The sequence below is a fragment of the Labrus mixtus genome, chromosome 10, assembly GCF_963584025.1.
Source record: "Labrus mixtus chromosome 10, fLabMix1.1, whole genome shotgun sequence".
NCBI lineage: Eukaryota > Metazoa > Chordata > Actinopteri > Labriformes > Labridae > Labrus > Labrus mixtus.
This window is the reverse complement of record NC_083621.1, coordinates 9,970,472-9,982,089: the sequence shown is the minus strand read 5'-3', so window position 1 is coordinate 9,982,089 and position 11,618 is coordinate 9,970,472. Positions and strand designations below refer to the sequence as shown.

The following is an 11,618-nucleotide window of genomic DNA, read 5'->3' as shown; positions in this document are numbered from 1 at the left end:
TTCGCTGTGCACTTCTTTGTTTTATTTCAGATTCACCTTTACGATACGAGGCATCAGTAACAAACAATACCGTCATCAATAGTTTACGTCAAGTGAAGAGATATTGCTGAAAATACAATCATTACAAAAAGGCATTTGGTTTTAAATAACTTAAGGTTTGTATTAAAAAAATCATTGGTATGGCTGCATTCAAGAAACAGCACCATAGCCAGTCAGAGCAGGCAAAGGTGGCCCAGCTGTTATGGGTATTTATTTAACACAATAAAGACTAAGCCGGAGAGAACATGTTGAAGTAGATTAACCTTCTTTCATCTCTAAATCCGTATTTGAACTTCTGCAATGATGTAAGAAACCACCTGATGCAAAGGAGACCCCATTTAGCCCCTCTGACTTGTCCTCACATCTCACTGGTCTTTCTTGCTCTCTGTGGGCTGTTGTGGGTTGTCAGATTCAGTTTGGAGCTCATCACTGCCTTCCTCTGGCGGAATTCCGTTCTGATCCTCTTCCTTCAGACCATGACTTTTGTTCAGCTTCTTGGACTTTTGGAAGAGTTCATTGAGGTTAAACTCTCGGATAATGTTCTCCTTTTGAGGAAAGAAATAGTCCTTGTATTAGATATGTGTGAATATGAATAATCAGTATATAGCCCTTCACATTCGATCTGAAAATATGATTTACCTCACTAAAGATCCAGGATACAGCTCTCCCTTTGTTGTCCACCATTGGACGTCTAATCATTTCCCGCCCTCCTTGGAAAAGAATCAGTGAGGGAAGCTGCTTGGCCAGAGGAGAAGTACTGACCCTGTACCTGTTCAGAAACAATCTATGGTCATTTTGTGGACAAACAAGACGACACAAAAAAAGGTAGAGTGAAGGATAATGACTGACTTTTCTGAAACCTCTCCATAGCGTCCGATGTCCACCTTCCCAAACCTGAGTCCAGCACAATTATACCTGAAAGATGCACAAAACATTTATCCTTGTTCAAACTTAAAACATGTTCTGGAAGTTTTTTAACTGAGTTGTTTTTTCAAAACTCTAAAATTGCCCCAATGTGATTGGGACTTTGGAGGAAAACTTCAGTTTCTAAAAAACCCCCGACATTTTTCAATAATAACCTCCAAAATAAAATATACAGAACAAAATATGGTAAATATAATTTACCTTAATAAGCTGATATTTTACAGATGACATGCTTTTGTGTAGCAGCACTTCAGGAAACCTGAAGCTCTAATCTGTTTCACTGACAGACACCAGCATCTGCAGCTGATTCTAAGAAATTTGCTATTGTTTTGACATTTGAATGGATCAATATGTTACTCTGACATCTAGTGTTTCAAATGGGTACTGCAGTCCAAATTGAAAACATTGAAGAACGAAGAATTAGTCTTTCTGTGTTTCATACTGGCTGCTGTGTCAGAGAAGCCAGCGCTTCAACAGAGACGTCTAATGATATACCGGTAGTAAGGTAATTTTATGATTTAATTCAGTATTATCTTACATATTGGAACTTTAAATACTAAGACATGAAAGACCATGATTAAACAGTAGATGCAGAACGTTCACAAACTTGTACAAAATACTATTTCAGTTTGCTGAAATTTTGGTTTGAATAATGATTATCTCCTTCAAGATACAAAACAGCGTGGCTGTAAATGTGTGACTGGTGATTTGTAGTTTAGATGTCCTACTTGTGTGTTAGTCTACTCTTTGTCTGATCATGACCACAGCACAGCCAATCACTAAAATATTTGTTTCTCCAATAATGGCAAGATAACTGATAGAGTGTCATCCTCAGTTGATTCTTACTTGAGAGAAAGTTCAGCGAAGACTGGAGCAAAGGACTGGCAGTCAGAAGACCAGTTGGCAAAAAATTCAACAATCCAGGTGACACGACTGTCTCTCTGCAGCTCCTCCTTAATGATTCAACAGAACAAAACTACATGAGAAAATAATACACAACAACAAACTCTTTCATTCACACCTAACCACCTATTGGACTAGGAAATCATCAATGAAGTAGGTCTAATATTCAAAGAAATACACTATAAATTGTGCTGTCTATAAGAACAAAAAGTAAAAAAAAGTTGAAGAAACTGTCATCTTTATATTTTTAATATAACGCATCAGTCTGTGATTATCAAATGACCTGTGATCTTGCAGTACTTCCACATGGTCTTTTTAGTTCATAAAGGAATTTGAAAAAACAAACAACTGCAAATTCAGCATTATCTAAAGAGTAACACTCACATCTATGGTCTTGTCACTGAAGTACTTGATGTACTCAGGGCCCATGTAGAGAGGCGGCTTACAGGTCATGACGAAGGCTGGAGACAAAAAATGATGAACAGAACATTTTTTTTAAACTACAAGTGACAGATATTTCCACACAAAAAATTATTAATGCAAGGTTAAACATTCGTTAAGAAGCACTAGAGGTAACACAACAACCTTAAAAAATATACTGGAAGTTAAGGCTTGTTATTCGATTGGGCAAGGGAAGTTGTGCGTGCATTCACCATACCTCTTTGAAATAGGCCTTGATACAAGAATCTAATTAATTATTTTGAAAGAGTGATGCCAACACACTGGGAGCCTCAGGTAGACCACAATTGCAGATGCCTTTCATTTGTATTTTCATTTATCAATTAATTTAGCCTCAATTTTGTCTTATTTGGCAATTATGGGAATAAAAACCACATCTGTTACAGTGACCACCTTACAGTTTTATAAACGTTTTGTGTAAATGTGTAGCCCGACACAAGGGGACATATTTGAACTGCATCAGTTTGATTTAGGTGATAGGCTGATATCCTGCTGCTTTTTAAAAATAAATATATAGGAGTTATAAGGCCACTGACCGACACACAAAGCGAAGTAGAGGATGCCAAGCCGGATGTCCAGCCTGAAGAAAAGGATGACGTTGGCCACTTTGCTGAATAGGAACAAGTTGCCTATGTGCTGCTCCAGTGTGACTGAGAGAGAGAGGGGGGGGGGGGGGGGAGAGAGAGGAAAAACATTGAATGCAGCATCGGAGAAAAACCTTCAAACTGTTGACACAAGGTCACAACTGTAATCGCAGCTGTGTGTTTACACATCAAAGCGTAGTTGTTAGTGAAGCACTTTGGATGTTGCTTCAGGCAGGGTCTCTCAGAGGGTCTTGAAGGAACACCATATGTCGCAAATTCCCTTTTTTTTGCTGAACATAAACAGTTAGTATGACTTTTGGTTGGGTATGATGTTAACCCAGTTATATTAATGTGTACAGGTTAAAAAAAAAGAGCTTAAATTAGGAGAACCAATTATTTTGTGCATAAATAATCTGATGGTTGACTGTTTAGAGTGTAAACATACACTTGCCATGATATCACATTAGTTGGTTTACACAATAATAAAACTGTGTGTGTGTGTGTGTGTGTGTGTGTGTGTGTGTGTGAGAGAGAGAGAGAGAGAAAGGGGGAGGGGGGGTACTCACTCGCTCTTCTGTTCTTCATCATCACTATTGCAGTGAGAAACATGAGAATCTCCAATTCTCTCTGTAAAAACAAAACAAGAGGCAAAAACATTTAAAAACAACTTTGTGAAGATTGTGGAAAACAGCTAACTCATCTCACAGGACCCTCCATATTTAGAAGCTGGCGGCCCCCCCACATGCTCCTCACCCAGTCAAAGTCGCAGGAGTTGCCGTCCTCGCGCTGGGTCGCCAGGTGGTCACACAGACCGGGAGCCTTTCGGACAACCATAAAAGCGACTGTCATGAAAAACGACATGATATAATACGGTTTCAGAAGCCATTTGTAAATCTGAGGTAGGTGGTACAAGAAAGAGCACAGTCCTGTGATAAGACCCATGCTTGCAGGCACGACAGTCACCCAAGAGAGGTTTGAGGAGGAGTGACAGCTGATGTTACAGACATGACAAGACTCTTGTGTCGATCTGCGCCTGCGCCACATAAAGCGATTCCGCAGTTACTGGGCTCACCGACTCGCCGTACATTTGGCGGGCATTGTTAAAACGTAAACAGAGGAGTCTGAGAAATGGAGGAAAGTGAAGCAGCTGCAAAAACCGAGACCGTAGATAACAAGGATGTTAAAGAAACCTCTGAAACGTTGACTAATGATGCTACAGGAGAAGTTTCGTCAAGTGTGTCAAACTCAGGATCAGTTTGTAAGACGTCCGAGGAGACGGAAGCGAAGTATGTCCGGTTGAAGTTGTTCGACAAAGTGATGCAGAAGAGCCTTGAGAGGTTCATCCAACATGCCAGGTAAAGTGACACTTTTCTTTATACTGGAATTACAAAGAAAGAAAGAAAAACGTGTATGCTGTAGTCCCGGGTCGAAGCCCTCTTGTAATGATCACTTTTTGTAATTGCAGTATGATAATAATAAAATAACATGAGGGCTACTCATCATGAATAGAATAGAATAGAATGTCTTTATTGTCATTATACAATATGTACAACGACATTATTTGGCTTCACCTTAAAGTGCACACACATACAAGCATCCACAGCTAAAAACAACAAAAGAAGAAAAATTAAAAAAAGGAACTCTCATTCAGGTAAGATGGGCAATGTATGGTAGGAGTTATTTACAGGTAGTAGCATAACAGAATATAAATAGATATTGCAGAAATATAAAATAAATATTGCACAGTATGAAATGTAAAATATTGCAGAAATATAAAATAAATATTGCACAGTATGAAATGTAAATATTACAGAAATATAAATAAATATTGCACAGTATGAAATGTAAATATTGCAGAAATATAAAATAAATATTGCACAGTATGAAATGTAAAATATTGCAGAAATATAAAATAAATATTGCACAGTATGAATGTAAATATTGCAGAAATATAAATAAATATTGCACAGTATGAGATGCAAAATATAAAAGAAATATAAAAGAAATATTGCACATTATGAAATGTAAATATTGCAGAAATATAAATAAATATTGCACAGTATGAGATGTAAAATATTGCAGAAATATAAAAGAAATATTGCACAGTATGAGATGTAAAATATTGCAGAAATATAAAAGAAATATTGCACATTATGAAATGTGAAATATAAAAGAAATATTGCACAGTATGAAATGTAAAATTATTGCAGAAATATAAAAGAAATATTGCACAGTATGAGATGTAAAATATTGCAGAAATATAAAAGAAATATTGCACATTATGAAATGTAAATATTGCAGAAATATAAATAAATATTGCACAGTATGAGATGTGAAATATTGCACAGTATGAGATGTAAAATATTGCAGAAATATAAAAGAAATATTGCACATTATGAAATGTAAAATATTGCAGAAATATAAAATAAATATTGCACAGTATGAAATGTAAAATTATTGCAGAAATATAAAAGCTGAAGGTAAATACAGCAAAAGGCTAACATGATAAAGGTGAGACACAAAAATTGTTTATGTCACAGCTGGTATCATGACTGCTGCATTCACTGACTCATCTGACAGATAGTGCACAGAGCCTCATTGAATATATCTGTCTGTTTTTAATTACGTTGTTCAATGTGATTCAAACAAACATTAACATGTTTCACTGATAAAATATCTTATAAGACCTGCCTATTCTGCCTTATGGTCCTGGGTCTCTTTAGATAAAATGTTTCATTTGTTTTGTACAACTAAGGGCTCAGAACAAAAAAAATCCATTAAGAAAGGTATAACACTGAAAATTCCCCACTTTGCTGATACACTGGTCTCTTACAGTTTTAACAGATTCGCCAGCACATTTCGTCCGCTGTACAAGAAGAACCCTCAGAGGATGGAGAGCATTCACAAACAGTTCATAGAGGAGTTGCAAGGGGCTATAAAGGTGTGTAGCATATTATTTTAAGACTATGTGTGAAAAATAAATATCCCCTTTAAAGTGTATTCTATGTGTGTAAGCAGTCTGCACTGGTCTACCTGTTTTTTTCATCTGTTTGTATGAATGCCTGTGTCTGTGTTTGTGAAGGATGACATCAACAGGTTGATTGAAGAAGGCCAGTTAGAATTCAAACTGAATGAACTGGACAAACTGGAGAAGACTTCAAAAAACAATCCAGATCCTGTATGGTTAGTAAACTGCATTATGATCTCTTATAATCTCTGTGTACAAGTGTTGAGAATGAGCAGGTGTGCTGAAACACTCAAGCAATGCATCGGGTTCGTCCAATCTAATTGTGATGATTTACTAATTACTCTTCCTAATTTTGATTATATGTTTGTTCCTTATATTGCCAATGTTTTCTGCATTTTGCAGCTTGAATGAAATAATAAATGTAATCCTTCAACCTGTGCTTTTGTTCCATTAGGCGGCCAAGTGGCATTCCTGAGCAGGACTTCTGCAGCTTTTTGATGCCGTACTATCAAAAACAGGAAGCCTACCTGCGACTGGAGCTGAAAAAGATTCAGGCAGAGAACGCAGCTCTTGCGCAGAGGGTTCAGACAGGTAGAGAGAGCATTACTCAGACTGAACATCACATCTCTACTGCTGTTGAAGAGTGGAAGGTGAGAGAGAATTATTGATGACAATAAAATAAGATTAAACATTTATATTTATACGAGGTGTTCATTGCCAAGTTTAATGTTAGTTTGACTTGATTATTCTTCTTTTTTTTTCTCTCTCTGCTTTAGGCGTCGGTCACAGAGTTTGAAAGGATGGCATCTTCTCTCTGCCCTGCTGATGTCTTTGATTAACTTAATAACTACCTTTAATGTAAATATTCCTTTTGTATACTGTCTGTTTTCCTGACCCTAAAAATGAAAACGTTGGAATAAATAAAAATGTTTTTTGCACACATACACCATTCATTATGGTAACATGCGTGTTCTCGCCTGTATTACGGTAGACGGGCAGTGGAAATAATGCCACAAAGAAGTGAGGAGTCGAGTAGTTGACACTGGATGAATACGTGGTGAGAACTATCAAAACAGGAAACATTTCACACGCTTCAGTAACCCGGTATTTTAATTGTACATACATGCTTTACCCGGGGTAGTTATGACGGAAATGTTTTCAACGCTGTACGGGCAAAATGAAGCTCAGGGACCGCCCGGCTCGTCGTCTCTTGGTTTCGGACCGGGGAAACCTCCGCCGCCTCTGCCGCAGAATCAAGCCTCCATGGCGGGGCAGCTGCCACCGCAGCTCGGGGATGAAGGGCCTGCTCTGCGGAAGCCCGGAGCCATGAATGAACCCTTCTACTTATTGCGGGAGCTTCCTGGTACTGTGAGGGGGGCCAACCCTGCTTTGTTTTTTTTTTTACACTATTTTTCTGTGTTAGTTTAAATAAAGAAATGACCTGCTATCACGGGTTGTTAAGCAGTCTGTTTACAACGCTAGCTGAAGTTAGCCAACGAGATGAGTTTATGGTAATACGTGGACAAAGTAGCATGTTTTTCATATATATGTTTTTTTTATTTATTATGTTATATGATAAACAAACTGCCTTATTCGTAGAAGAACTAGAAATGTAGCTTACTATTAATCATATGAGCATCTGTGGCCTGATCTTTAGCTCTGCTTATAATGGTCACCTGGCAATGTTTCTGCAGGATGAAATGTGTTGAATAAGTCACACATGGCAGGTGTTGTCTTTCATGTTGTGACTGTGTTTTAGTGGGAAACGAGTTGACGGGAAACACCAACCTGATCACGCATTACAACCTGGAACACGCATACAACAAATTCTGTGGGAAGAAGGTGAAGGAGAAACTCAGCAACTTCCTGCCAGAGTTACCAGGTTGGTGTCTCGTCAGGTCACTGCACTGACCATGTTTCAGCTTTTGTCCTAGAGTCAAAACTATTAACACTGTCCACTGGTAGCTATTTCTGGTTTACTTAAGGATTTATCAAAACAAACCATCCAGTGCCCCCGCCATAATGGATGCTATAATGCAGGGGTTCCCAAACTTTTCAGGTCGTGACCCTCAAAATAAGGGTGACAGAAACTGGGGACCCCCCCACTGTTCTTTAAGGTGGTTAGTTAAGTATATAACGTAGCGACAGCCACACACACTAATAAATCTATCCAAAAACTAGTAACACAAAATAATACAACAGCCTCAAGGAATTCAAAATTTCACTTAATGATACTGTCTTTTATGACATTGGACTACTTTTTGTATATTTACAAAAATGGTAAAAAGATATACTTATGCACTTTTAATTTTTTTATGGAAGGCATCTCGCGACCCCCCTCTTGGTGGCTGGCGACCCACCTTGGGGTCCCGACCCCCACTTTGGGAACCACTGCTATAATGCATGACCTGCTGACTCTTTCCTCCCAACAAAAGCAAAGAAATGGGTGCTTAATGAAACCCTAAGATGCAAATATTTTTTTACACCTTCATCATGTGTTCCGTGCTCAGCCTTATGCCTGTCATCGCTGGTCTTTTGATTTCCATTAGTATTCCCCACTCACTCCTACATGTTCTGTATGTTCTGTGCCGTAGGTATGATCGACTGTCCGGGTACTCAAGACGGCAGCTCGTTGCGCTCACTCATCGATAAGCCTCCAGTTTGTGGGAACTCCTTCAGTCCTCTGACTGGCGCACTGCTCACAGGCTTCAGACTCCACACAGGACCGGTACAAACTGAACACACAACATGTTGATACAGATCAATAAATGCATTAACACTACCATGGAATATCCTAACTCATTTTGTTAGGATATTCTGATGTGTTTGTAATTTGTGTTCTTTATTTCTGTTTTATTGTTGTATAAAATACAAACATGCATTCATGTTATTTATGTTTGTTTTTTTACAGCTCCCAGAACAGTACAGACTGATGCACATACAGCCTCCAAAGAAAAAGAGCAAACACAAGCACAAACACCACCGACCACAGGATCCATTACCACAAGGTATGACATCAACTATGATGTACTGTATTGCACTAGGTACAAAACCGCAAAGGATTGTGACGTCTTTTCAGGCAGTTGACCCTTTTTTTTTTTTTTTATCCCACAGAAACTCCATCAGACTCTGATCCCAAGAAGAAGAAGAAAAAGAGAGACGATGATCCAGACCGCAAGAAAAAGAAGAAAGACAAGAAGAAGAAGAAGGTAAAAGAATCTACCAAATCCCATGTTTGTCAGCTAGGTGTAATTATCAATAAATCAATCAATTTTTATTTGTATAGCGTCAACTCATAACAAGTGTTATCTCGAGACAATTTACAAAAAGCAGGTGAAAGACCTTACTTAATGCTATATTACAAAGACCCGGCTTAATCCATCATGAGCACTTTAGCAAAGCAGCAAAAGTTACAGTGGTAAGAAAAAACTGTCTTATTAAAAGGCAGAAATCTTCGGCCGGATCCCCGGCTCATGACGAAACAGCCTTCACAGCCAAGACTGTGTCAGGCTTGAAATTATTGGATTATGGACCCTAATTTGTCCTTCATGCATAAAAGTCTAAACTCTTAAATAAATGATCATAAAAATGTGTTTAAGTTGTCCCCAACACAAATTTAAGTTTGAGGGAGCTTTAATCCTCTTGGATTAATTTTTTGCTGCTGGAGCGTGAAGGAGCAAAACTATCCTAAAGATAACAGACGTGACTTAATATTGTTGAGATCTGTGGTAACACTTTCATCCCCTCATGGTTCTCAGTACCTGGCACATTTTAGTAAATATTTACTAACTTTTAAGTTCTAGTTCAGTCTTCTGCCCCTGAGAAAACTATCTGGGCGTTTTGCCTTGTTCCAGCTAGATCTTAACTCTGTCAGTCCGCTTTGTCGTTGCTTGAGGTAGCATACAGTGGGTTTATCTTTTTACCGAATAAAACTGCTGCTGGTAACAGAATTTAGGAGAACAACTGAGATTGAATAACTCAATAAGTGTGAGCCCTCATCAAAACAGTCTGATAGAGAGCACAATTCTGCATAGAGCTGCAGAGCTGTTAAATTTGGAGTTTTATCGCTTTTTTTACGGTGGCTGGGAAGTGCAAATCAAAATAAAATGTGAGACAAATTTACATTTTGACATTTTATGAAACAAAATTACAAAACCGAAACATTTTTACCAAGGACAAAACATATTTACATTTTATAAAACAAATTTACAAGTGGCAGAACACTTTAATCAGTCCCCAAACAAATTTACAAACGACAGAGTCTTGACTGAAAGGGAGTGTACCAAATGCAGGAAGTGACCCAGAAGTGATTTAGTAAGCGGTCATTTAGTTTGTTTTGGCAGAAAGACTTGGCCGACTGTGACACGCAGTGATATGGAGTTTGTGGTGACAGAAAGATGTTTTGTGGAACTCATTTGAGCCAGATTAGTCAGTTTTGCTTCTCATGTGGACTCTCGAACTTTTGAAGTATCCTGCATCTCGGAGCTCTGCAAATAACTCCATCCAAAACTGAGACTTATAGAAATTCATATAATTTTATGTGTATACATATATGAATAACATCAAAATTAATTAATTAAAATAAATTATCTGCCAAGTCTTTCTACAAAAACAAACTAAATGAGCCTTTACTCAATCCCTTCCGGGTCACTTCTGGCATTTGGTACATTCCCTTTCCGTCAAGATTCTGTCGTATATAAATTTGTTTGGGGACTGGTAAAAGTGTTTCAACATTATTTTTATAAAATGTAAAAATGTTTTTCATAATGTATGAACACCCGCTTCACATCAGGTGTGGCCACTTAATACGATGTTTGGAAAACGTGGACTTATGTAATAACCCACAAAGGTTGATCTGTTAATTGCTCTCTAAAAAACTCTGTGCCATAGTTTTGCACCATTCTGTCCTTTCTGAGAAATGTATGCAAGGTTTCCGCTTCAAACTAAATTTTCCCAACCAGTCTATAGTCCCCACAGCGGATCAAATACAGTATATTGAACATGGAAATTTCTATCAATGCTCTATCGATGATCTGATATCAGAACATCGATATGTAGGCTCACTGATATCTTCCTGCTTCATGTCAGCTAGCAACAGTCAGAGTTCCTGAGTATTTTAGGGTTTTAGGTCATTTCTGCATTCCTACTCACAAGAACAAGTCTGTTTTAAAATTCCGGGTCACAGATGAATATGTTAAGTCTGATCCCATTGATTTCACCTGTCCCCCTCTAGAACCGCCACAGTCCCGACCACCCTGGCCTCGCTGGATCACAACCCAACAGTAACAGCCTCAGATAGACGAGAGCCCATTGTGTGCGCGCCTGAGATTGAATGTGTGTGTGGCTGTGTATTTTGTAAAATGATGAGTGTTTTTTTCCAGATAATTGTATTATTGGCAGAATGTTTACGAGAGGGCTTGATAGACATAATGCTGATGGATGTATGACGTGTCGGAGAGAGACAGGAGCCACAACACAATGATGAGTTGTTGCTCATTATGTGTGTGTGATGATGTAAAATGTTACAGAATAGTGTAAGAGGCAGAGAGCTGCTGCTGTTGAGCTGAGTGGTGTTATGAATGACTGAGCAGAGACTGTATGTCCCTCTTCGACTCTGTTGTGATATCTTTTGACCAGAATGCCAAAATCAAATAAACTTTGGTTATCATCTTTACTTGTGTCTCCTTCACTTATAGGAGTTTTTCACTACCAATGAATCACCTTGTGCTGCATTGAGACAG

General features: G+C 38.2%; 3 protein-coding genes across 3 annotated transcripts; 2 read left to right on the top strand and 1 right to left on the bottom strand.

The window, feature by feature from the left end:
- On the bottom strand, positions 1-3,851 carry tmx2a (thioredoxin-related transmembrane protein 2a). Its single transcript, XM_061048016.1, has 8 exons — positions 3,663-3,851; positions 3,476-3,536; positions 2,862-2,975; positions 2,251-2,327; positions 1,810-1,916; positions 889-954; positions 679-808; positions 1-584 (listed from the first exon to the last, which is right to left on the bottom strand). The coding sequence occupies exons 1-8, from the start codon at positions 3,849-3,851 to the stop codon at positions 405-407; spliced, it is 924 nt and encodes a 307-aa protein (XP_060903999.1). The 3' UTR covers positions 1-404.
- Positions 3,852-3,885: 34 nt separating this feature from the next.
- On the top strand, positions 3,886-6,843 carry si:dkey-6i22.5 (polyamine-modulated factor 1). The gene is made up of 5 exons (XM_061048018.1): positions 3,886-4,264; positions 5,745-5,850; positions 5,992-6,092; positions 6,332-6,527; positions 6,654-6,843. Exons 1-5 carry the CDS (start codon positions 4,038-4,040, stop codon positions 6,714-6,716), a joined length of 693 nt encoding a protein of 230 aa, XP_060904001.1. The 5' UTR covers positions 3,886-4,037; the 3' UTR covers positions 6,717-6,843.
- A 32-nt stretch (positions 6,844-6,875) lies between these two features.
- On the top strand, positions 6,876-11,551 carry med19a (mediator complex subunit 19a). Its single transcript, XM_061048017.1, has 6 exons — positions 6,876-7,240; positions 7,637-7,759; positions 8,472-8,605; positions 8,789-8,885; positions 8,992-9,086; positions 11,111-11,551. The coding sequence occupies exons 1-6, from the start codon at positions 7,021-7,023 to the stop codon at positions 11,174-11,176; spliced, it is 735 nt and encodes a 244-aa protein (XP_060904000.1). The 5' UTR covers positions 6,876-7,020; the 3' UTR covers positions 11,177-11,551.
- Positions 11,552-11,618: the final 67 nt, after the last annotated feature.

Excerpts from the sequence above, each read along its gene's own strand:
- tmx2a (XM_061048016.1), bottom strand. The coding sequence starts at position 3,851 with ATGGGTCTTATCACAGGACTGTGCTCTTTCTTGTACCACCTACCTCAG. Across the intron at positions 3,537-3,662 it reads ACTCCTGCGACTTTGACTGG|AGAGAATTGGAGATTCTCAT; the intron begins GTGAGGAGCATG and ends TTGTTTTTACAG. Across the intron at positions 2,976-3,475 it reads GATGAAGAACAGAAGAGCGA|TCACACTGGAGCAGCACATA; the intron begins GTGAGTACCCCC and ends TCTCTCTCTCAG.
- si:dkey-6i22.5 (XM_061048018.1), top strand. The coding sequence starts at position 4,038 with ATGGAGGAAAGTGAAGCAGCTGCAAAAACCGAGACCGTAGATAACAAG. Across the intron at positions 5,851-5,991 it reads AGTTGCAAGGGGCTATAAAG|GATGACATCAACAGGTTGAT; the intron begins GTGTGTAGCATA and ends GTGTTTGTGAAG. Across the intron at positions 6,528-6,653 it reads CTGCTGTTGAAGAGTGGAAG|GCGTCGGTCACAGAGTTTGA; the intron begins GTGAGAGAGAAT and ends TCTCTGCTTTAG.
- med19a (XM_061048017.1), top strand. The coding sequence starts at position 7,021 with ATGACGGAAATGTTTTCAACGCTGTACGGGCAAAATGAAGCTCAGGGA. Across the intron at positions 8,606-8,788 it reads TCAGACTCCACACAGGACCG|CTCCCAGAACAGTACAGACT; the intron begins GTACAAACTGAA and ends GTTTTTTTACAG. Across the intron at positions 8,886-8,991 it reads ACAGGATCCATTACCACAAG|AAACTCCATCAGACTCTGAT; the intron begins GTATGACATCAA and ends TTTATCCCACAG.